We start from the raw sequence: 25,580 nt of genomic DNA on the forward strand, positions 1-25,580 counted from the left end.
CCAGCTGTTCTTGCAGGTGCTGGGGTACCACTTGGAGTAAACTAGTCAAAACCTCTGCCCTATTGGAGTCATTTTATAAACAAACAGTAGAATGTATACAGTGACTGAAGTTGAAGTGATACATTCCAAACTGCATAGGAATAAGTAATCTTTTTTCCTAACCTGGAAATAATTTTTATTGATGCATCCCTAGATTGTTTAACCAAGCAAAATCTCTTGGGCCACCTTACTTTGAGTACTATGATAAATGAGAAGGTTAGATTCTAGGTTAGATTCTTAGCTCAAATTTTTGTGAAATTCTTCTGATACTTCTCAGGAAATGATCTAGTCTTGAATATGATTCCATATTCTAGATTGAGATTAGATTTTAGAATCTAGTTTCTTATGGTAAAAGGAAACTAAAATGTTAAATGTACTAAAGGTGGAATATTCCTAACTTTCTAAAGATATTGATTATTGTTTTTCTAATTTATTCAGCATTAGCTGAGCCTCTGCTACACGTCAGGCCCTGGGACAGGTGTTAGGAGTGGTATAGGGAAATGTACTCTCATTCTCTATAAAGTGTAACAACTTTGGGGAATAGTTAGGTAATATGTTAAAATTTAAATGGCAAGTACCCTTTAACCTAGCAATTCCATTTCTAGGTCTCTATTTTTAAGACATAGTCACATCTACACAAAATGATTTCAATAATGTTCAGCCTGTCTGTAATACTGAAAAATCAGAAACAACCTAAATGGCCTTCGATAGGGAAATGTTTAAACTGTACATCTATACTCTTGGAATACTGTGTAGCAGTTCAAACATCGAAAAACCTTCCAGGTATTTTCAAGTTTTTAAAACAGGTATTTCCCTGTTATGTAAATACAGAAAGACTATATTGCCTTTGACACGTTCATATGTTTGTATATAAACTCATTTCTAAAGATCTGGAAGAATAATAGCAAACTGATCATTGGTTTCCTCTGAGAGAAGATGACTGAAAGGAAAGTTGAAGGAAGACAAGTACTGTTCATTTTAATGACTTTGTGAACACATTTATGTAATTTTAAGGGGATTATTAATAACATGGAGAGGTCAGGTGAGAAGAACATAGGGTTTTTTTGGACTCTGTAAATTCAGAGAGAATTGTTCGCCTAATAGCAGTTCTGCAGGATGGTAGATGCCAGGGTTATCCCTTTGAGAATTAATAGGAAAGTGAATTAATTAAAGTTTCTGTGTTAGTAATTAAATTGGAGAATGATACAAGCTGATAAAATATTTACTAAGGTCAGGGAGGGAGAATAGAAGCTTGTGTTAGGCTAAGGGACAGTTGTGAGAAAGGAGAAGCTGAATATCCTGAGCCTTGAGAGATGGTCCCTGCAAAGGTAGAGACAGAACTGTTGATGGATCCTGTACACATGAATTGGAGAAGGGGCAAGTTAGAAAGCTGAGGAAATTCAGAGTAATGCCTTCTCAACTGAGAGCAAGTATGTGGGACACAAGGGGATACAGTTGCCACTGGTAAGAATGCAAGGGAGACCTAATTAGAACTCCTTGGGATTTCTAGGGAGGCTATGACGTTGAATACCACGAACTTAACAGGACCATTCTTTAACTTTATTCAAGTATGGTTGATAAAAGACCATTCTTTTTAAATTTGTTACATTTTCCTCCAGAACTTAACCGTAGAAAAATTGGTAGTTAGACAAGGGTTGGTTTTTTGCAGAGAAAGAACAAAGGGCAAACAATTAGAGTAATGTAAGTGATTGACCATGTTCGCAGAGGTTGGCAAAATACAGCCTGTGGGCCATTGTACCACAGCCATACCCACTCCTTTGAGTATTGCCTATGGTAGCATTTATGCTGCAGTGGCATGGCTGAGTATTTGTGACCAAAACTCATTGGAAAGCTGGAAACGTCTTCTGAAAAAACGTTTGCTGACCTTGAATTGTACAGTAGGAGTGAAGCCAGCCGGGTGTATATGGGCAGGTCAGGACTAGAAGTCATTGTGAAACTAAGCAGCAAGTATCAGGTTGAGAAATCTAGAGGCTAAAAATTTAGGAGTGGACTCAAAGATATAACTGGATCTCAGTGATAATAGCTTTGGGGAAGGGATGGAGCAGTGATGTGGAGGCTGAAATTCATCAGAGTTGAAAATCATAAATGCATTAGATGCTATAACAGAAGAAATAAAAGGATACCTTTAAAAAATAACAGGTAACCTACCAATATAAAGAATTTAATCCACTTAACTAAGATCTTTCTAAATGGTTTCCTAATGCATGTATATTGTTAATTCAGCTGTACTCCTACTATATAAAACACTGAAAATATTTGCACGCTAGTTTATTTTCTGCTGTATATACACTGTTACTAAAACTACTCATTTGCTGTAGAATTCTACATGGTGAATGAACCATTGGTGGTTAGCATGTACTGTTCAAAGCTACATGTAGCTCTTTGTCCATGGCACAGATTTCTTCATTATCCAAAGAGAGAATGTTCTTGGATTTTTAAATCTACTTTTGTTTTCCCTTTTCACTATAGGTATATGAAAATTATCCTGCTTATGACTTAACTGAAAGAAAAGAGTTCATAAAAACAACTGTTAAAGAGGTAACTATCCAGCTTTCGCAGTTTTGATCATTTTGGACTCACAAGACACAAGAAATACGCATAAATGTTGCATATTTCTCAAAATATTTATGTCACTAAATATTTGTTGCTCAAAATTTCCTCAAGATAGATAGGAAAAGATAGTAATTTTCATCCCCATTTTAGAGCTTAAAAATAGAACATTAGTGACAAAACTTGGCCTCAGATGAAGATACAGGCTCAGTGTACATGGGCAGGCAGTCAGCTCCAAGGAGCTCACGCGACCACTTGAGCACATGGTCCTTCCTGTCCACCAGTTAAAGGCAGGAGAAAATCAACAGTAGCTGTAGTCTTCTATTGATCCCAGCTGATTTCCCAAGATCACAGTAGTAAAGTAGAAGTTTAAAAATAAAGGGAGGTTTTGATTTATGTGTACCACATTCTCTTTTGTTACAGCTGATTTCTTGAGAAAGAGGACAGAGACAGATGACCCATGCACATGGAGCTAAAGATCTGATTTATATACCATTATACCAGCAAAGAGAATGTATTTCCTTTTCTAAATCTTTGCAAGCGTTGTTGGTAGAACTTCCTGCTGACCTTTTTATCTCAAGTGTTAGATGAATTGCGTTTGCCGTTTTAAATTGCATTTTTATGCAGTTTTTAGTTTAAATTTTTGCATGGCTACAGTAATTGTCCCTTGCTTTTATAGTTGTATTTTGTACATTTTGGATTTCTTTATATAAGACTAGATTCTTGAACTGTTGTAGTTTTTAGTGTATGTGCGCAATATTAGCTTAAGTCATACTTTTAATCAAGTAGAACAGAAACTATGGTAATTGGCATTTATACATGCAGAGACTGTTGCAGTATTTAGTAGATAAAATATTTTGAATACACGTCTGTCAGTGTTAAAACCAGTGGCGGTGTGTTCATCATGTTAAAAATATGTGAGCTTCAGCAGCCCAGATTACTAAATTGGAACTTCTCTCCTGCATGTATATATATGTCAAAATTGTCAGCATGACAGGAGTGACAGATGTTATTTTTGTATTTTTAAAAACGAATTTGTTGTATATAAAGTTTTTTTATTTCTTTTGTGCAGATCAATTTTTAAACTCATATAAGTAGGTATCTTTACAGTTATAAACTATGAAATGACAGTGTTCAACCAGATGGTATGACGGAGCAGTGCAAGTCAGAATTCAGTGAAGAAAACACTGAAGCAATAGTTAGTTCTCTGCTTTGCCTCGAAGTGTCATCAGTTTATAGTTTTAGTGTTAACTCTGCAAGTGTCTGTAGATACATTTTATATTAAGGGTAGACCAAAATCAACACATCAAAACTTCAAAAATTGGGGGGATCTGGATCAAGTAGAAGCACGTTTGGCTTCAAATAAATGTACTGATTTTTAACTGCTTTTGCCCACATTAAAAGCTGGTATTTACTGGAAACCTGGCCGCCTTTATAATTATGGTTGAAAGTATCAAGTGTAATGCCAGAAGATGATAATGTATAGACAGTAGTGGGTATCTGACAAAGTATTTTTCAAAGGTGATGGACTTATTTCTAACGTTAAAGAAACGTAACATATTCACAGAATCAGGGGTGTTAAATTTTGGCCATTCAGGATTCTAGGTGATCAACACATGGACCACTCCTGAATGAGACTAATTTTGTCTTTTGATTGTGTTAATAAATTTATTAAATAATCTCTGAATTTTAAAACTGCTGCTTATGTGAGAATTAGGCCCTTGATGAACCACTGAGTGTTTAAAATATCTTTGCATCATAGTACAGAAATTTATAAAAATATGTTGACTGCTAACAGGTATTTTCACAGGTTTGACTTGTTTCTTGATAAAGTTATTAAGACATTAAAGAAAGGTTGAAATAAACAACTAAATGAGACTTGAGAACTGGCCTTTGGTTTTAAATACTTGATTTGTTCCTATAAACCTTGTCAATAAAAACAATAAATCAACACCTGTCTCTTTGCATTTGATATCTTAACATGTATTTCAGAGTAGAGATTTTTTTTTAATGGATTTATTAGCCTTGTAGCCCATATAATTTGGAGTGCTCATTGCTGGTAATTGATCACTTTTACTTTGAAAAAATACATTACAAAGAAATCGGGGTGGGGGAAGCTTGTGCTCTCACAAAACTAAGTTGATCAGAGTTAACTTAACTGTGATCATTCACTTGAAAAGCATACACAGTAATGCCTATGACCTGCACAGTCTAAAGAGGTTTGGAGCTTGAAGGGATTGAGCTGGTGTGTGTGAAAGACTGTGGTGAGGGTGTTTCTGCTGAGGAGTGTGTATTCATCACTACAGTGCACAGTGTATTTGAAAAACACGTTTTACTAAGCAGTTTACACAATCAGTTGTTCACAGTCGGCAGTTAAAACACATACATATTCACTGCTATTAAAATCTTCAGGCAGCAGTGAAAAACATACTCAAATAAGAAAAAAAAAGTACCGTGGCTCCTTAAAGAACAAAATGTTAGGTGATGTCACTTGAGACAGGAAATGAGGGGTTTTTTAAAAATACACATTTACCGTACTTTATTTAGATAGGTCTTCCCCCCTTGTTTGCTTATAGCACTATCCAAGTTTAAGTGCTCAGAAACCAAAGTAACGATGGACTGTGAACCATTTCAACTTAAAGTTTTTGCATTTATCACTTGACACATGCTATTTGAACATTGTAATACAGGAAACACTTGAAGCAGAATACTTCCCAATCAGTACCAATGACTTTCATTAGATAACCCTAAATATCAACCTTTTCCTGTTAACTTTGAAACCAATTTACTGCTTTTTTCTTTCTTTCAGTTGTATCATACTTCTGGGGAGGGAGGTGTGTCTAAGCTCTTTCTAAAGTTCACCATATATTCTTTGCATAAAATACAATTTCTAGTTACAACCTGACTTTAAATTTTAAAAATACCTAATATTTTGAAAAGTGGTTTCAAAGTCATTTTGAGTCCTTTTTTAAGCTGACCAACGTACTGAAAGAATTCTTCAAAGACTTTTTAAAACAAAAGCACTTAAGTTACCCATATTTCTAACCTGTAAACTGACGTTTCTTGGCAAGATGGGCATCCTGAAGACCCTGAAATCAGTGTTTATTTGTCATGAGTGAAAGAAGGAGAAAGAAAATATTTACTATGTTCTCAGGCTTTTAAGATATGGCTTATAAAATGTGTAATATGTATCCCAGGATATTTCACATTTTTCTGCAGTTTTCCAGTGGACCTGCCTATGGAATACTGAAAACATAATTCTATAAAAAATATTCCTAGAGACTTAATCAGTTATTTTAAAAAGAGGCAGTAGGGAGAGACTTTTATTAAATTATTCTGACAAGACCCTTATGCTAGTGGTTGCCAAAGTTAAGGCTATTTAAAATGTGCCATCTGCACAAACATGGCTCTAAGAAAAATAGCCATATTCTGAGTCTTAAGTATGAAGACCACACAATCTCTTCTCCGTTCTCAATGATACCACAACCTGTACTGTTGAATTGAAAATTTTGCCAATGAGTGCACAGATCTAATATGTTTTACTATAAAAGATACCTGAATTTAAATTTCTTTTGAACACCTAATGGGAGGAAATACATACAATATAAAATACAGGTTTTATTTACCTTGGAAGAGTTTGTACTGTATCCAAAAAGGGAAGATTTCTATCTAAATTTAAGTAAAAGTCAATATTAGAACTATATAAAAATCTTAAGGCTCATTGGCAAAGATACTGATTAATTGTCACAGAAGTACATGGCTTTGTTTTTTTTTTTAATGATTCCTGCTTGACTTGGTTTTTCAATGTGTGAAAATTGGTCAGCCAAAAAAAAAGTCAGATTTAAAGAGAATCTCTTAACCATGGAAGAATCATATCCAAGGTCTTAACTGAAGGTTATATTCTGCCTTACTCTGAAATTGGAACATTTAGCACTAGTCAGACCAATGGAAAATGCTATTAAATATAAGTGCTTAAAAAGGATTCTTGTAACCCATGCTTTCAGAATGGTAAAAACTGGTTTATATTACCATACATACCACCTTAGAACATTCAAGTTTTGCTACCTAGAGAGGATTGTTTGATTTTATCAAAGTGAGGTCTAACATGTTTTTCAAACCTTTCCATTTGGGATACAGAAGAAAGCTGCGTCCAGACAAATTCGATTTAAAATGCTGCAATCTTGCTTGCTTCTCGAACACCACTCAAATATGCCCCTGTAACAGTCTGTGGGAAATGCCTATTTGTTGCCTGTTTAAAAAAAAAATTATAATTCGAGATCATGTATAAGAAATTTAGATGACTATCAAAATATAATACGAACTTAAACTTTTCTCCCATCCTCCTAAAATGTTGCCCCTCCTGTGTGCTCACAGGAACACTCGACTCACCCATCACAGCACCTGAACATTTCTGGCTTAGCTCACCATACCAAATTCATTCTACACAGTCAGCACTTGTGTGAAGTACTGTGTGACATTCATAAAGGTATTATGTATGCCAGGTACTGGAGTTAAGAATAATGAGTAAGACACAGCCCCCTCCCATCAGACAATCACAAGAAGTGAATCAGTTCATCCTTGGCTGGAGTTTTGCTGGATGGCTACTAACAAGAAGAGATGTAACAAACACAGAAGGGAAAGAAAAGGTGAGGACTATCAACAGAGAACCTCACCTGCAAGGAGGGTATAGTGAGAAGAGAATAAGCAAACCAGGACAGGAAAGTTAGGCTTGGATTTACAACTGTTAGGTATTCTCTGTCATTGTTAGGTATTCTTGTCTGGAAAATTCCATGGACAGAGAAGCCTGGCATATATAGTCCATGAGGTCATGAAGAGTCGACGTGACTGAAGTGACGAGCACGCATGCAACCAAGACAAAAATCTGGGATGTGATTATGGGAGAAGAGTAGCTAAAATGTTGTCAAGTAGGTCATAGAAATGGAGAAGGCGATGGCACCGCACTCCAGTACTCTTGCCTGGAAAATCCCATGGACAGAGGAGCCTGGTAGGCTGCAGTCCATGGGGTCGCTAGGAGTCGGACATGACTGAGCGACTTCACTTTCACTTTTCACTCTCCTGTATTGGAGGAGGAAATGACAACCCACTCCAGTGTTCTTGCCTGGAGAATCCCAGGGACGGGGGAGCGTGGTGGGCTGCCGTCTCTGGGGTCGCACAGAGTTGGACATGACTGAAGCGACTCAGCAGCAGCAGCAGGTTATAGAAAAGGGAATATAAGAAATACGAAGTTCCATGTGAATTTAGGTTACATGTTACCCAAACTGGTAGCTGGCATGAAATGGAAAAACATCCTGGTGCCAAAGACTTTAATAAGTGGGAGGATGATCAGGAGGTCAGGGGGACACCATTACTCAGGGGAAAAGAGTAGCGGAGTAATAGAAACCTCAAAAGAAATGGGTTTTATAAGAAGTACTTAGTCGCTTCAGTCATGTCGGACTCTTCGACCCTATGGACTGTAGCCCGCCAGGCTCCTCTGTCCATGGGATTCTCCAGGCAAAAGTAATGGAGTGGCTGCCATGCCCTCCTCCAGGGGATCTTTCTGACCCAGAAATTGAACTCAGGTGTCCTGCACTGCAGGCAAATTCTTTACCACTGAACCACTGGGGAAGCCCTTTATAAGAAGCTGAGGTAGCAACTGGAGAAGCCTTGAGAGTCCCTTGGACTGCAAGGAGATCCAACCAGTCCATCCTGAAGGAAATCAGTCCTGAATGTTCACTGAAAGGACTGATGCCGAAGCTGAAACTCCAATACTTTGGCCTCCTGATGTGAAGAACTGACTCACTGGAAAAGACCCTGATGCTGGGAAAGATTGAAGGCAGGAGGAGAAGGGGACGACAGAGGATGAGACGCTTGGATGGACCGACTCAACGGACATGAGTTTGAGTAAACTCTGGGAGTTGGTGATGGACAAGGAAGGCAGGCATGCTGCAGGCCATGGGGTTGCAAAGAGTCGGACACGGCTAAGCAACTCAACTGAGGTAGCAATTGTATCAAAGCAGCAAAGAAAAGTCAAAACTTCTAAAGCCCGTTCGTGGCCCTTTGGCCCTATTAGGGCCATCTTTTGGAAGCAGCTGACAGTTGTGGCCTGGAATGCAACCATTATGTTCTGTTCCTACAAAGTTGGCGCTTTATAGCCCAAAGAGGAAATCAAAGTCAGCTGGTTTTAAAATGATATTCTTTTGTAATAATTCAAAAACCCTGAAAAGAAAATATTAAAAACACTTAGATGAATTGAGGAGAACTGTATAACCTAAATGGTATTAGGGTATGAACACAGATGAAAAGAGTGCTGAGAATTTACTCTATTTTGATGAACTGGATGGATGTTGGGGGTGGGGAAGGGGTGGTGGGGAATAGCAAAAGCAAACTAATTCAACCCCAGAAATCTTTTTATCATAATTTCAACAATAAGTACTGAAAAGAGAGATCTAGGAAGTATGAACCCCAACCCTGGAAAGTGGTAAGGAGGAATCCTGGGAGGATACATCTGCAGGAGTCCCCAAGATAAACTAGAGCAAAGAGAAGATGTCAGGAAAGGGGGTTTCAAGGAATGGAACCTACAGGCTGTCCACCAAGTGCGGAGGCATGTGACTTCCCTGGTGGTCCAGTGGTTTGGTTCAGTTCAGTCGCTCAGTCATATCCGACTCTTTGCAACCGCATGAATCGCAGCACACCAGGCCTCCCTGTCCATCACCAACTCCCAGAGCTCACTCAGACTCAAGTCCATTGAGTCGGTGATGCCATCCAGCCATCTCATCTTCTGTTGTCCCCTTCTCCTCCTGCCCCCAATCCCTCCCAGCATCAGAGTCTTTTCCAATGAGTCAACTCTTCACATGAGGGGTCCAGTGGTTAGGATTCTGCAACTCTGCGTTTCCATTGCAGGGGGCATGAGCTGGATCCCTGGTTGGGGAATTAAGATTCCTAGGCATGGCTCAACAACAACATAAAAAAGTGGGGAGGTTTAAGAAGCAGTATAAAAAGAGTTATGGAGAAGGAAATGGCAACCCACTCCAGTATTCTTGCCTGGAGAATTCCACAGACAAGAGGAGCCTGATGGGCTGCTGTCCATGGGGTCGCACAGTCAGACATGACTGAAGCGACTTAGCAGCAGCAGCATAGAAAGAGTTAAGCTAATGAAAGAAGAGGCTACTATGATTGAAGAGGAAACAGCTGTGTAAGAAAAGAATCAGCAGTCGCCTTCCTGGCTCAGCAGTAAGCAACCACATCATATAAGCACTGACACTAATTTAAAATTAAATTGTGAAGTAAACAGAGGGAAGGGATGAAACAGGCTAAGTCTTTAACCTGACAGGAAGTCTGGAGGTGATGTCTTAACTTCTTAAATCCAAAGACGACAAAGTAAAAATCTTAAGGTATGAAGTAGACTCCAGAAGAAAACAGCAAAAAGAGTTAAAAATGGCTGCTCAGGGAATTTGAGGAGAATATTGTCAGGGTACCTGCCGTTCGTTGCCATAAGACTTTTGACGGTATTTGATGTTGCTTTTAAACTCTGAACACAGACCACTTCAACTAAAAGCAAGTGATCCAAATGAAAGTAATCGGGGTCGGAGTAATGAAACCCACCTCGCCAGCAAAAAAGACGGTTCCTTGTATTTCCTCAGCAAGGATGTCATAGGCCTCACCGCTGCCCCCCGTCTTCACGAAGCTGTATGCCATCTGGATCCAGGGGTCCGTGCTCCAGCGGGTGACAAAGTACTTGGTGGGATCTGGGACCTCCTGTGTCAAGCAGAAGGGATCGGAAGGGACTTGGACTGGGTGCAACCCAACCTTTCTAAGATTACAGCCCTCCCTCCATCCGGAAAGTGAGTTAATCCCTGTGGCATCCTGAGACAGCAGTTCCCAGTATGACCCTCCTGCCCGCCTGTTGCTCTGCCCAAGCCTCTGTATCTGTGTCTCTTCCTCTGTCGCTCCCCCATCTTTCTGACTTTCCCCAACACCCACACGTCTCCTCACTTCAACACCTTGTCCTTCTGCCAGAGACACTTTCCCCACCTACCAGAGGTCATCACCAAAGGCTAAGAGTCCAGGCATTCCTCTTCCCTGGGGCTTCCCTGGCGGCTCAGACAGTAAAGAATCTGCCTGCCAATGCAGGAGACCCAGGTTCGATCCCTGGGTTGGGAAGATCCCCTGAAGGAGGGCATGGCAGCCCACTCCAATACTCTTGCCTGGAGAATTCCATGGACAGAGGAGCCTGGCGGGCTACAGTCCATGGGGTCGCTAAGAGTCAGGCATGACTGAGCGACTGACACACACACATGTTCCCCTTCTCACCACCTGGAATGCGCTGGACCAGAGGAGGAGAGGGACGGGCAGGGTCTGAGGACCTCTGACTGGAATTCTCAACAGGCTTCTCCACAGAACAGCTACACCGGTCATGTTTCACTCTTTAAGTTTCAGATAATTCTGTAGGCTGACCACTGCCAAGCGCCACCGTGAAACAGATTTCTGTACAAACTGTGTGCTAAGTTCCAAATAATTGATTTGGAAACAAATTTTGAGACCAAGTCCCAGGTGAGGGACTACTGTGAGAGAGAACTGCCCCGTGTGGAATAAGCAATACCCCGAGGGCCCCCCTCTTTCTAATGTACATTATGTCATTTCTCTTCTTTCTACTTCTGCTCCTTTATTGGGAAAAGACATACATCGTGCCATTTATAACTCTCCAGAGACGGTGAGATTTAGTAAACTGGCGAATAGAAAGTATCTTGAGCTTCTTGGAGAAAAGGGAAAGAGACTAGCAGTGGCGGGGTGGGGGGTGTGCAAGAAAATTCTGGACAAGGTCCCTTTGAATGGAAAACTGCTGTCAAAGCTTGTGAGGGTTTGGGAACAGGATACCCAAATATAGGATCTCTGGAAAATGCTGAGTCTTTTCCCTCTTGAGGAGAGAAAGGGGGTGTGCATGATGTGAAGGAAAAAAAGGAAAAGAGTGTAAGAGGAGGAATGGGGTACTATTGTAAGCTTCACTGTGTCCCTCTACTCAAATTCAGATGATGAAACCCTAACCCGCAGGACCTCAGAAGGCAAGTCTATTTGAGATAGGAGTTTGATGAGGTAAGTCAATGGTAAGGACTTTGATGAGGTCATTCAGGTGGGCCTTGATCCAGGATGCCAACTGCCCTTCTAAGAAGAGAGGATTTGAACACAGACAACAGAGAGGCGAGACCACACGAGGACATGGGGGAAGCAGCCTTCTGTGAGCCAAGGAGGGAGGCCTCGGGAAAAACGACCCCCCACCCCAACCCCTCAATCTGGTGTCTAGCCTCCTTAATTGTGAGACAGTGAATTTTTGTTGCTTGGACTACCCAGTCTGGGGCAGTCTGTCATCGTGGCCCGAGTAAACTAATGCTTAAGACGAAAGTTGGGGCTTCCCTGGTGACTCAGACAGATGGTAAAGAACCTGCCTGCAATATGGGAGACCCAGGTTCAATCCCTGGGTCAGGAAGATCCCCTGGAGGAGGACACAGCAACCCATTCCAGTATTCTTGCCTGGAGAATTCCATGGACAGAGGAGCCTAGCGGGCTACAGTCCATGGGGTTGCAAAGGGTTGGACACAGCCAAGCAACTAACACTTGGATATTAAAAGAGAGAGGAAGACTGTGGCCCATTGCCCTGAGCCCCTTTGTACTCGGTACGAATGGATTTTTTGGGGCCCGCGCCACTCTGAAGAGCACGGGAAGTCAGCGGCAAGTGTGTTTTTCTCTTTTCAAAGGGCGTGTGTCTGACCTGCTCCTTGAAGAGCTCGCGCAGGGTGGCCATGCACTGCTGCAGCACCTGCTTGTCCTCCAGGCTCCGGACGGCCGCCACCGCCTCCCCCGCGATCACCGACATCAGCACGCTGTGCTGCTTCTGGACACGTGACGGGGAAAAGCACTTTACAGGCTGGGCTTTGGGGGCCCGAGTCTTCAGACGCACGGGTCTAAGCACTGGGTTGGCCAAAAAGTTCGTTCGGGTGTTTCCAGCCGATCTCATGCAAAAACCTGAATGACCTTTTGGCCAACCAACAGACGTGGCCTTCATCCTCACAGGACACAGGTCGTCATTTCCTACTGTCTTGTGGCCCAGGCCACCCACCTTCATCTATGCATTTTATTGTTCCCTGCTGGAAAAACTCCAGAAGTCATGTACATATCAAACCCCCAGGTTCTCTTGGCTTTTCCCTTCTAAGAACTTGTTTTAGAAGAAATGGAATGAGACTGAGAAGGGAACTCTGCACATAAAATAATCGGGGGGGGAAAAAGCCCTTCTTGAACAATAAGGACATTCTGCTCTTGGCTCCCACGTGGAACCTTTGAAGATAAATTGTCTTGGGACAAATGCGCCGGAGGGAAAACAACTGTGAGGCTTTGGCAGGACATCAGCACAACCATCACTTTCTAGTCCAGGTGGTCCTCTCCTTGGTCCTCCTCCCCCAACCAATCACGTCTAGTGAGTCCCAGACCCGCCCTCGTGTGGGCCAATCATACCTGCCGCTCTCCCCCTGGAGGACCCTTGGGGAGTATATTTCAAGTGCCATTCATTACTGTGCTATCACCAACTCACCCTAAGAGGAATCTGGAAGAATTCCTGCACTTCCTTGCAACGAATTCATTTCCCAGGGACCAACATTAGTACTTTAAGAAAATAAGAGAGACACAGGGGCTCCTTTCCTACAGGGAAGCATGCCCTCCAAGTGTCCCCCCAGCATACAAACAAACATCCAGAGTATCCACAATGTCTATTAGTTCCTGGGCTTGACACGGGAGTAATTACCAAACCAAATTCTAAACTGTTAACAAGGGAATTCAAACCATGTTCTAACACCCATGACTTTACCTGGGGATCCATGTCATAGAACACGGCAAAAAGCCCTCGCTTGCTGGCACTAGGAGGAACGTGACCAAAAAAGTCAGCCCCTTGAACTTTACTGTCCCAAAACCTGTAAGGAAACTGCAAGGCAATCTGGAAAGCAAGCAAGAGAAAGGTGGTTATTAAGAGTTCACTGAAATCAAAAGTGTGGCAATCTCTAAGAAGCCACCCATAGCTCTTAAATACTTCTGTTTAAAAAAAAAAAAAGATGTTCCAAAAAACTCAAACATACTCCCTTTCCATTCTTCTACCCTTTGTTATCTCTGTGAACATCTGTTTTTTAATGCCATTCAGTCCTGTCCTCCCACGGATAATGGTGGGACCCACTGACAACCTCTAGGCTAATCCGAAGATGCAGAGCACTGCTGAGACTTAGTCTTGAAGCTTATGTCCAGGAGATGAAAGTCTTACTACTCATAGGTCTCTTGGTACCTACTGCAGCACTGGCAGATTCTGCTAAAGCAGTTTTTCAAGGCAAAGGAAGTAAAACACTCTCCTCACTGGGGCTAATTAGTGAAGGGTATGAGGGGTTCCCTGGTAGCTCAGCTGGTAAAGAATCTGCCTGTAGTGCAAGAGACCCGGATCTGATCCCTGGGTCAGGAAGATCTCCTGGAGAAGGAAATGGCAACCCACTCCAGTACTCTTGCCTGGAGAATCCCATGGACAGAGGAGTCTGGTAGGCTATAGTCCATGGGGGTGGCAAGAGTCGGACACGATTTAGCGACTAAACTACTATTACAACTACTACTAGTGAAGGGTTGATATGGAAAGCAGGAAAAAAAAAAAAAGAATTGCTTATTTATATTCCCAGTTCAAACCCTGAATAATGAAAAGTCTTTCTCCTGAATCAAAACTTGCAGAGCTCTGTCCGCTCTGCTCTTTTTGTTTTGATGCTATCCTTCTGTATTCTTCAGGAACAATTACTCAAAGGAAAAGGAAGTCTTTGAATGTGATGTGGATTCAAAAATCACCTATTTCCCAATACCAGAAGTTTGGGGATCCCTGTCATCTGATACTCATCTCTCTACTTGCCAGGCTTAAGTAATTCAGTCACCTTTTCAATGATGCCTGCTCCTAAGCTGTTGATGGCCTTCATCTTCTTGTCTGACAACGGTGGATTAAACTGAATGGCACCTTTCTGCAGTAAAGCCAGTGGCACAGTGACTAACACCTGTGGGAAATAATGAACCGTTTACATTTTGTCAAGTGTTTATCAATGTACTCTGTTGGGCTGGACATCTTTCACTTATAAGCTGGGGTAACTTCCAACTGAAACTGCGTGATGCGTGCTGACTACTAAAAATACCTGCTTTCATCATTTCAGAGCAGGCTTTTTGAATCACAGCCTGAAACTCCACTCTAATTTCTCTAAAAGCCAGAATACAAAGAAAAAGAGCAAATGGGCCGGGTCAGGGTCAGGCAGAGGGTGACGCAGCAGGGTTAGCGCACCTAGCGTGCTGTCCTGAACCACGAGCTGACTTGCAATTTTATAAGGCCTGTGAGCGTCAGTCACTCAGTCAGGTCTGAGTCTATGTGACTCCATGGACTGTAGCCCACCAGGCTTCTCTGTCCATGGGATTCTCCAGACAAGAATAATGGAGTGGGTTGTCATGCCCTTCTCCAGGGGATCTTCCCAACCCAGGGATTAAACCCAGGTCTCCTGCATTGCAGGCAGACTCTCTACCATCTCTACCACAGGTTCAGTTCAGTTCAGTTCAGTTCAGTCGCTCAGTCGTGTCCGACTCTTTACGACTCCATGAATTGCAGCACGCCAGGCCTCCCTGTCTATCACCAACCCCCGGAGTTCACCCAAACTCATGTCCATAGAGTCGGTGAAGCCATCCAGCCATCTCATCCTCTGTCGTCCCCTTTTCCTCCTGCCCCCAATCCCTCCTAGCATCAGGGGCTTTTCCAATGAGTCAATTCTTCGCATGAGGTGGCCAAAGTATTGGAGTTTCAGCTTCAGCCACAAGAGAAGCCTACAATTTTATAACGTAGTATTTAAAATTTTTTTTTTACCATTAGGAGGAATATTAGATATTGGCCTGATTCTCACCTGGGGAATCACAAATACGGATGCTACTGACAAGTAGTTTTCAACTCTGGTCACATGTTGGAATCACTTGGGAAGCTTTAAAAACATGACCAGACCAGTTCAGCAAGAACCTATGTAGGGTGGGGCTTTGTAACCTTTCTTGTTAAGCACCTCCCAGGTGATTCTACCCAGAGAAGGAAATGGCAACCCACTCCAGTATTCTTGCCTGGAAAATCCCATGGACAGAGGAGCCTTGTGGGTTACAGTCCATGGGGTTGCAAAGAGTCGGACATGACTTAGTGACTAAACCAGCACCACAGGTGATTCAGAGGTGCAGCCAGGGCTGAGAACTACTGCTAGTCCAAAGTCTATATGACCAATACTCACTACCTAGCTAGTTAATGGCAGGAACAATATGAGGAATTATCCATCCCCCCCGGAATTATACACTACCCCATCTTTCCCATTTGACATGCAAACCATCATTTCTGTGTGAATACCAAGAACTATGAAATATTTTTAGTTAACTGAAAAGCATAAAACACAGCTAGTCTAGGAACTGGTGACAGTTCATCAGTTTTTGGTTAACACTTCAGACACAATTAAATAGATCGATGGGGTTTATTAAGCCCCCTCCACCCTCAAAACTTTGTTTTCTAACACTACAGAAATCTCAATGTGATTTCATATATTACATTACAGCACCTTTCACAGTCTGCCTACTAAAGCTGTTTACAAAAAATTCAAATGATGTAAAAGTACTTCTGCCAGTTTCAAGATAAAAACACAGAGTGTTCTCGATCTGAAAAAAGGTTCTGTGGTACAAAAACAAAGACACCGCCCACTTAGAAACCACTGAATTAGACAGAGGAAAACAGGTTGCTCAAACGCAGGACTTCTCAGAGCCTTTAATATGCTCTTACTTAACCCGAAACACAGACTCATATATCCTACTTTACAAACTTATTTGGCCAAAGAATTTCTTTCCTTGTTCAACTCTCAGAACAAATGCAGCACTACCCAGAATTCCATCTGCCATGAATCTATATGCTGGTCAAATAATTAAATCCGCTTTGTACAACCACACACAACTAGTGGAGATACAGAATTCTTCAGAGGTCAAATAAGGTTCCAGGGAGATGGCTAAAGGCAAACTGCTTGGTGGAAAAGCCTGGTCTCCCTCACTCCCAGGCCCCTGGCAGCACCCAGTGGAAGCACAGCGCTTACCTTCTGTGCTGTACACACTGTTCCATCGGCAGTGGCAACTTGCACTTCATCTCCAGAATAGTCAATACTCTGTACCTGCTCAAGAAAAGCCATTATGGAAAACATAATGAGGGATGGAACCACACGATCCAGGGTCCTCTCCAATTCTTTGAGGATGGGAGTTTACATTTCCCAGGCTATGGGGAACTACTTCCTGGCATTTGAAGAACTAAACAGTTATCGCTTCCTCCAGGGAACTCTCACTCAGTCATTAAAATTTATAAACACTATGTCAGAATATGCAAAAATCTTTATAACATCGTGTAAGGTGAAATACAGACATATATATGTAATTGCCTCTATGATTATAACCACGTACAACATGATTTCATAGAAATGTATATTTGAAGGCAAAATTTAAGTGTGAAAAGAACCGCACTGGATCAGGGAGGTGGTGAGCAACCCGAACGCTTGATTATTAATAAAAGTGCATCTCAGTCACTATTGTTTCCAACAACAGCAGTGACCTAATCGACAAGGATAGTGCAACTGATCATAGTATCAAAAAGTACCTGCAGACACTGGCTGAACATCAAAGCAGGCGCCTGTCTGCTATCTACAAATCCCAAACTTCACATGCTCCAAACGCCACCAAACCTGAGCCACCCACCGCCGTGGACACTCACCGGAGACCTGAGCCGGATGTCCAGTCCCTCAGCCAGTTTTTCTAAGATGACGGAGTATCCGGGAGTGAGGAGGGTGTGGTCACCGGCAAACTGGGCAAAGAATTCATTGTGGTCCCAGGAGCGAGCAGACACCTGGGAAACACCAGGAGAGGTTGGAAAACAAGAGATGGTGGAGACTGCGGCTGCACCTAAGGGACGAGAAGAGGAGCCCAGGGTGGGGAAAGCCATCCCAGGCAGGGGGACAGGGTGAAACAGGGAGTGGGGGTGACGGACGAGCAGCTAGAGCCAGGTGGGTACTCCTCCAGGCGAAGGAAATTTCTCAGTAATGCACAGGAAAGCTTATTTTAGAACAAAATGTAGATATGATTTGGCCATGGGTACCACTCCCTGACAAAAAGATGTATTATACATCAACAACACTGGAAAAGGAGAATTCTATGAGAGGAGACCTGCATCTGATCAACTCCATATAGAAATATGCCACCTAGATGTCTTCGACATGGAAATTACATAGAAGGTGAAATGCAGCATGATTTTAGAAAAGTGTTATTCCAATTGCAAAGAATCACCGAATGCAAACATCAGTTGTTGTCCCTCCCCCACCCCTACCAAAGAGGATAATTAAGTCGGGGATCATCCACAGAACCATGATTCAACGTGCAGCATATCCAAGTTGCATGATCAGAGCTGGTGACATGAATTGAAAAGTGAAAGTTAGTTGTTCAGTCGTGTTCAACTCTTTGCAATGCCCTGGACTGTCACCCGTCAGGCTCCATGTAACTCTCCAGGCAAGAACACTGGAATGGGTAGCCATTTCCTTCTCTAGGGGATTTTCCTGACCTAGGCAATTTTAAATTTATTTTAGCAAGACAAACAGATCCTAATTGCAAAGATGCTCTATTCTGGCTTCTTAAGAGCAGTGTCTTCAGCTCCCAGTTGCACAGGCACGCCTTGAGGGCCCCCTGAAGAGGGCAGTGGACAGACACAAGCCTGTGACCCCTGCCCCTCAGCACAACAGCCTTCCTTATTCAGGTTTATAGCGTGAGCATCTTCACAGAAATAATGCTTTGCAGAAATAATGCTTCTTTAAAACGTCTCCTGCTTTAAAGAATTTGTTTCAAAACCACCATGGGATTTGTATACTCTAAAGCTGTGGTTCTGGGACTTTTAAGCAACAGACCCATTGATCCCCGTTATCCAGACCATCATGGGCTCAATGTTTCAATATGGAAACACACACACAGAGAAACAAGCATGTTCAAAGCCCACCTGATGGAGGTTGCTGCCACAGGCATATTCCAGGTTACTGAGATGGAACTGAAGCACCTGCTCCTCCAGCTCACTGAACTGGATTCCAGACTCTTTGATAAAAGCTTTGTAGATCTCCTCTATCTTTTCTGCAATGGGAATGGAGCAAAGCAGAAAAAAAAAAAATTTGGACATTATGGTCCAATTCCTTATCCTTTGTGCTCCACCTCCTTCAACCCGCAAGGCCTCAAACTTTGGAAGATCTTTCCCAGGTGGTCCCGGGGGAAAGGGTCAATGTCTTGACAAGGTTGGTTTCTCTCAGGAAAGAAAAGCTATCTTAATGGGGAGCGAAGCTATGAGGGTCCTATGTCTTCAACCCTGTTTCATTTTTGCTTAGTGGAGAACCAATTTTTTCCTTTGCTTGAGATAAAGGAAAAGTAAACTCCTGTCTGTATATATAAATACAGACAGAGAATTCCCATTCCCTTTCCGCTCCTACTGAACCACCTTAAAGTCAAGTTCTTTAACAGCTCTCCTTGACCAGAAGATTTATCATAGACTGACAACTGGCTCTCGTCTCTCGCAAACATTCCAAATATTCCACCATGGACTTTCACGAAGGTAACTCTCCGGCTCAACACCTTTAATTACTGGTTCTCCATTGCCTATGTAATAAATTCCAAAACCCACAGCCAGACAGTGTGAACACATTTTTAGCCTTTCCAAAGACAGCAAACCCTACCTGCCCACTCACTCAATCTTTTCCTGGTAAATGCCAACCCGGCAACATCTGCTACTACCATGCTTCTTCTTGGAATGCCCTCCCCCCGTACCTCGGTCCCATCCATCCTTTATAGACTAGCATCACCTGGTCACTACCAGCCTCAGGAATCGCTCCCTTGGTTATCCACACCCAGCACTTATCTATCCCATCCAACTAGAACTTTCAACTACATACACACATCCTGGTGTTATCATTCCGATGATTATCTTAGATTCCTTTTGTGGGGAGGTGGAGGGGGAAAAGGGTTGTGCCTGACAAATATCTCAGCACAAATGACTTCTTTGTAATGTTCCCAGGGATGACAACCATCCGACGGAGACACGGCAGACTCAAAGCTTCTATAAGGTATTCTGCACGTGCTTGACTAGAAACAGAACTGGGTACCAGTTAACTTTTTTTTCGACAACTGAAGGTTCTCATTAATATGTTCCATTCTTATGCTAGACTGCTGTACGGAGATGTCCACAGCATCTCTGTGCTGCGCTCTTGTTCCTAGGCCGCTGGGTTTTTTCCACTTTCAGGACCTTCTCCAATGCCATCCTTGTCTCCCGCTATGCAGTTTCTGTTTTTCTTTAGGTTTCGTAAAGGTGTGGGAAGCATCAAGATTGCTAAAATTGTACATAAAATTAAAGTAGAAGCAGGCAGAGAGAAGCCTTAATGTGATTTCTACGTAAATAACATTTTAAAGCTTTAGTCCATTTGCTTTGTGAAATTCACTCTAACTTCTAACTACTTATACTTTTGTCTTTTGAGCTAAATCTAATAAGGTGAGAGCTCAGACAGCTGAGAAACCACTAGGCAGGCTCTAATGTAACCTCATGTAGAGATGGGGGCATTATTACTAAAGCTTTTCAAAACAATGTATCACTATGATAAAACAACTACTTATAGAGTAAATATGGTTGGTCCTCCCTTAATAACTTGTTTTAAGTAAAGCCAAAACAACATTATTAATTTCTGTAGACAGTGATCCTGAAAGAACTGTAAAGAGAACGCCGCCCAGCAACTATCACACAAACACTAAGCAAATTCTGAGAACATCCTGCAAGTCTGCCTAGTCGCTGTCTTCCAGAAAATTCAACAACTTGCCACTTGGTCTGGACACTGCCACATTTGGCTAAATGATCCCAGTCAACCCCAGGACGTTTCTAAAAATGTTCTGTTATGGTTTGTCTGTCAACACTTTTACTAAGGGCGGTTAGAAAGTGTGTCGGTCTCAGAGGTGAAGAATTGAGGTCATGCGGGGTGGGGTGGGATGAGAGGATTAAGAGAAGAGACAGACAATCCCTGCTGAGAAATTTACCCCAGAGATGGAGCGTATGCCAGAACCCGCACACAGAAACACAAAGTTGAAACCAATTAACACCCTGACAGTTGAGTTAAAATGCTTACAATGTAAGCGACTCCACTATGCTCCCGAGAATAACAAATGAATACATTCAGGTCATGAAATCATAGGTTAAATAAATATCAATTTAAGAAGCAATACAGTAAGATCTCAGCTGGTGCCCTCAAGGAAATGAGCTGTTACTGTTAGGTTTTCTAGAGGGTTGTGGTGAATATGGTCCATTTGGTACCAAAGCCTAAAAGTTTTGAATTAAAATTCTTAAATTATAATACAGAGTCTTGCATTCTTAAACAAAATGTATATACATTAAAAAAACCTTAACCTTCTGTCTGAAAAAGGAAAAGAAATCCTGGCACATCGAAACTCATCTAGAAAAGTCATTATATGGTGGCTAGTTATTCACATAGAGCTTATTTACATGCTTTCTTAAAAGCAAGCTCTTCTGGGAAACTGAAAATTAAACATTTATGTGATTTTTTAAAAACATTGGCTATGGTGTGAAGTAAGCTGTGTGTGTGTGTGTGTGTGTGTGCGCACACACATATCTAAAGGTCCCTGAGGCAGTTTTGCTCCCCTTTGTGGAATGGCCAGTCCAAAAGGGATGCTCGAAAAGACTATTCTCATTGGGTCCACCCAGGCTCATGGATGAATGATGCTACCGCTGATCAAGCTTAGGTTAGAATGAGACTCAGATCGAACAATCAGAACACCGTTCTCCCCATACCTCCTAAAGGGACATCTTGGAGCTGAGTCTTATCCTTCCTCCACTCAGAGACCACATCCAAGAGAGCATTAAAATGAAAATCCATGCGCTTGTCAATAGTGGGGTCAGTTATTCTTCCACCTTCCTGAATTAAGTCACATCTTTCTCCAAACTTATGCATGCTGATGCCAAGCTTCAAAATAATAAGAATAAGAAGGTGAAAAGTTTTCCCTGGAAAAAATAGGTACAGGTTCTAAGCTGCAATCAGACAGAGCTCTTGCGGAGCAAAGGGTCAGTCAGGATCTCTCAAAAATACAGGCTGATCAGGGCATGGCCACAAAGGCAGGCAGTGAAAAACCAGCATGGCACCGGAGAATGGAAGGGTGCCAACAGCAGCTTCCAGGCCATGCCCTCCACCAAGATTTATCCATGCTTCAGATGCTAGTGCTGCGCACCGCCCCTCCCTGCTCTGACACCCCCTCTCCTCTGTGGAGTCTCACGGGAAAGAGCACACAAACGCACAGACACTCACAGAAGCTGAGGCTGAACTGACCATCAATCAATAGTTCACAAAAAGCTTTGGTCTTCAAAGAAATCAGGTAGGGTTGCCCAACGAGAGACAGGAAGCCCAATTAATTCTCAGATAAACAATGAATACTTTTTTTTTTTTTTAAGTATAAATAGGTCCCAGATAGTGCATACAAAATATTCCATGGGATACTGGGACATACTTATATCAAAAAAAGTATTGGTGTTTATCTGAAAGTCAAATTTAAATTGGCATTCTGTATTTTTGTTTGCTTAATCTGGCAACCCTACAGCAATAAGCTAATTAAGTGGCCTGCAAATTAACACACAAATATAATTACAGACCAAGGCGGGGGAGGGGGGATTAAGTCTTCCAGTTCCACCTTCGGAGAAAGGAAGAACTGTAATTGTTCTTATCTACTTTTCAGAGGGGATGAGGGGGAACAAATCATTCTGGGTTTATTGCATGTTATCTAGAGCCATATTAATACTGCACACAAGCAAACTGAGACCATCTTTTGTTCACCTACAGTACAAATCTTAAAGAAACTCACTTGTTCACACATGAGTGCTACTGGGTTGTTAACACAGCCGTTGACAATCTGGGCTCCTCGTCCCACTGTAACGCCTGTGAAAGACTTATCATCCCATACTCGGCCTCCGATTCTGTCTTTGGCCTCTAGGACAGTCACCTAAAAAGACAGACAATTGGAGAAGCTGAAGAAGATGGAACAGTCATCCCAAATGCAGTACAAAGGTGAAGTGACACAGTAAGATGAGTTTTGCATCTAGTTAATATGTCATCATATTATTAGAAAAACGACTTTAAAAAGAAGGCAGTGTGTCAAGGATCCAGCAATTCCATTCCTGGGCGTCTCTCTGGACAAAATTATAATCCAAAAAGATACACGCATCCCCATGTCCATAGCAGCACTATTCACAATAGCCCAGATGTGGAAACAGCCTAAGTGGCCTTCGACAGATGGTGGGGGAGCTGCTCTCCAGTGGACAGCCCTGTGCCTCAAAGAGTGACTCTGCCCTTGGTTGTAGAAGCTGAAAATGGGAAGCCTCTTCAGTCCAAAAGCAGTCCTTTCACTTCTGGAGCCCCAGGAGCACTCCTTCAGATGGCTCCAGGAGGCTCCCCGAGCTAAGCATCTCTGAGGTTACTCAGAGGAATCTATTTCCTAACCAGGAGGGGTGGTTTCCCCAGAGAAAGGGGAGAACAACAGAGGTCCCCTGAATATTCTTCTTCCTTGGACCTAAATTCCTTATTTTCTCCAATTAGAAAAGGCTACAACTCGTGACTCTCCACCTTCTTTCTGACTTCAGATGAACCTAGAACCATCCATTTCCAGTTTCTTTTTTCATTTATAAGAGGAAGGCTGAATGTTAAAGAAATCTCCTCCTCCCCCGAGTTTGGCTAGAAATAACTTTTTTTTTTAATCGAAATATAGTTGACTTACAATGCTTCTGGTGTACCACAAAGTGATTCAGTTATACATATAAATACATATGTATACATACAGTTTTTTTTTCAGGAATAACTTTCCCTGTAACATAATGTGAGTTTTCTAAGCGAAAAACACATAAGAAACCTTGGTCCTAATATCTATTGCTGAAATATACATATGGCCAATTAAAATACCTCACAGCTTAATACCTCTTAGACAATAATTTGAAATGCAAACACACTTCCTATAAACTCAACTCAGATTCTCCCGTTTTTGTCAGTAGTAAATATAGAATCCAAGACATAGATCTTGCATTCCACCAAAAGGAAAACCTCTGAGGCATAACCACTGCAAACTTTCTCATTTCTGAAACTCTGCCAGCAGAGAAGATGCTGTGAAAAATGTTGATTCTTTTAGCCACACAGAGCACGGAGAAAGACTAATTCAATTCTACCAAATTGATTTTCACGTTTGGTTTAATGGAAAACCAAAGTCCCTGCAAAACAAGTTTTTAAAAAAATGGAGAAATGAGTCAGACCTAGGAAGTCCCAGAAATCTGGGAGACTTGAATGAATCTAATGGAAATTAGATACTGAATTGCACAATTTTTTTGTAATCAACTCTATTTTGGCTAATTTTTAACAAATAGAATAAGGCAATACACTAAATAAAAAGAAAGAATATAGCTAGCTAGTGGGAAGCTGCTATATAACAAAAGGAGCCCAGTTAGGTGCGTTGTGATGACTTAGGGATGTGGGGGGAAGGGAGGTCAAGAGGGAGGGAATATATATGTATAATTATGGCTGATACTCATCATTGTATGGCAGAAACCAACACACACAGAAAATAAAGGATTTCTATAATTAACAAAAATAAAATGCATTTTGATATGAAAATAAGAAAGAATATCTTTCCTTGGGGAAGAAGGCTACCCCAAATATGGTAGTTTAGTCACTAAGTCATGTCCGATTCTTGCAACCCCACGGAAGTTATAATGTATGCAGTATTCTTTGCTAAAATCAGGGAACTAGTTTCCCAGTCTTAGAAAATTTGGACCAAAGGAGCAGTTAACCATCTGTTTTTGCCTCCATGTCCCCCAAGTCTTACCTTAATTCCAAAGTTATGCAGTTGCCTAGCAGCTGCTAATCCAGCTGGACCAGCCCCAATAATGATGACTGATTTCTTTACGAAAAGAAAAAAAGAAACAAAAATCCAATTAGAGCAATGAAAAAAAACGTACTAGAAGGAGCCAACTGCCAAGCAATGTTAGTTCATCTGTATTTCTTTGCTGTCCCATTTGTAGAAAGTTATTTCCCTAAAGAACACATCAGTACTTGTCCTAAGCCATCCATCCTTTCCTCTTTTCTACCGTCAAGGAGAACAGTAATTTATATTCTTTCCCCTGAAGAAACACAAAATCTACAAAAGTCTTGCTAAAGCTTTTACAGCGATAATGTGAGTTTTACTTGTATTATTAACGTACAATCATGTATCATCGGTAGCAGCGCTGCTAGAGTTACCGTCACCTACGTTGTGGTAATCTTTAGGCAGAAGATGCTGGTCGGGGCCAACGCTGAGCACTCCTGTGTTGATGAGACCTTTCCTCGTCATAAAATAAAGTATCCTCTCCACCTCCTGCACGCATCGAATGCGCACGAGACCCCGGACGATGATGTGAGGAATACATTTCTGAGGAGTAAGAGCTTCCTGTGTTTGGAAATAAAACCAGATTGTTAAACTAACTGACCGAAAACAAGTCTTGGTTCCTCAAAAAGGGAAAACACAGAATGAACCACATGACCCAACAATTCTATTCCCATCTACGTACTGGAAAGAGCTCAATGCGTGGCAGCATTATTCGAGCTGCCAAAAGGTAGGAATGATCCAAGCGTCCATCAGTGGATGACAGTATAAAGCAAAAGGTGGTCTGTCCATACACGGAATATGATTTGGTCATAAAAAGAAATGGAGTACGGACACACGCTGCAACAGGGAAGAACCTTGAAAACGTCATGCTAAGTAAAGCAGCTGGTTACCAAAGGCCACATGTTACATGATTCCATGTATGTGAAACACCCATAATAGGCAGATTTTAC

At 41.9% G+C, this 25,580-nt stretch overlaps 2 protein-coding genes across 7 annotated transcripts in view; one reads left to right on the forward strand and one right to left on the reverse strand.

Annotated features, from left to right (window-relative positions):
- DEK (DEK proto-oncogene) overlaps positions 1-4,561 on the forward strand; it is a 28,236-nt gene extending 23,675 nt beyond the window's left edge. For all 5 annotated transcript variants that reach the window (XM_069563321.1, XM_069563324.1, XM_069563326.1 and 2 more), the window contains exons 10-11: positions 2,530-2,598; positions 3,034-4,561. In XM_069563321.1, coding sequence (XP_069419422.1) covers positions 2,530-2,598; positions 3,034-3,045 — 81 coding nt within the window. In that variant the 3' untranslated portion in view covers positions 3,046-4,561. The remainder of the gene's footprint in view (positions 1-2,529; positions 2,599-3,033) is intronic.
- The window catches only part of KDM1B (lysine demethylase 1B), a 42,934-nt gene continuing 21,774 nt past the window's right edge, over positions 4,421-25,580 (reverse strand). For both annotated transcript variants that reach the window (XM_069563316.1, XM_069563317.1), the window contains exons 11-22: positions 25,015-25,191; positions 24,592-24,666; positions 22,588-22,725; positions 21,527-21,698; positions 18,692-18,819; positions 17,423-17,554; positions 16,758-16,832; positions 14,550-14,666; positions 13,463-13,588; positions 12,374-12,496; positions 10,213-10,365; positions 4,421-6,859 (exon numbers count right to left, since the gene is read on the reverse strand). In XM_069563316.1, the coding sequence (XP_069419417.1) occupies positions 6,776-6,859; positions 10,213-10,365; positions 12,374-12,496; positions 13,463-13,588; positions 14,550-14,666; positions 16,758-16,832; positions 17,423-17,554; positions 18,692-18,819; positions 21,527-21,698; positions 22,588-22,725; positions 24,592-24,666; positions 25,015-25,191 (1,500 nt within the window). In that variant the 3' untranslated portion in view covers positions 4,421-6,775. The remainder of the gene's footprint in view (positions 6,860-10,212; positions 10,366-12,373; positions 12,497-13,462; positions 13,589-14,549; positions 14,667-16,757; positions 16,833-17,422; positions 17,555-18,691; positions 18,820-21,526; positions 21,699-22,587; positions 22,726-24,591; positions 24,667-25,014; positions 25,192-25,580) is intronic.

Source organism: Ovis canadensis, chromosome 20 (assembly GCF_042477335.2).
Source record: "Ovis canadensis isolate MfBH-ARS-UI-01 breed Bighorn chromosome 20, ARS-UI_OviCan_v2, whole genome shotgun sequence".
Classification (NCBI taxonomy): domain Eukaryota; kingdom Metazoa; phylum Chordata; class Mammalia; order Artiodactyla; family Bovidae; genus Ovis; species Ovis canadensis.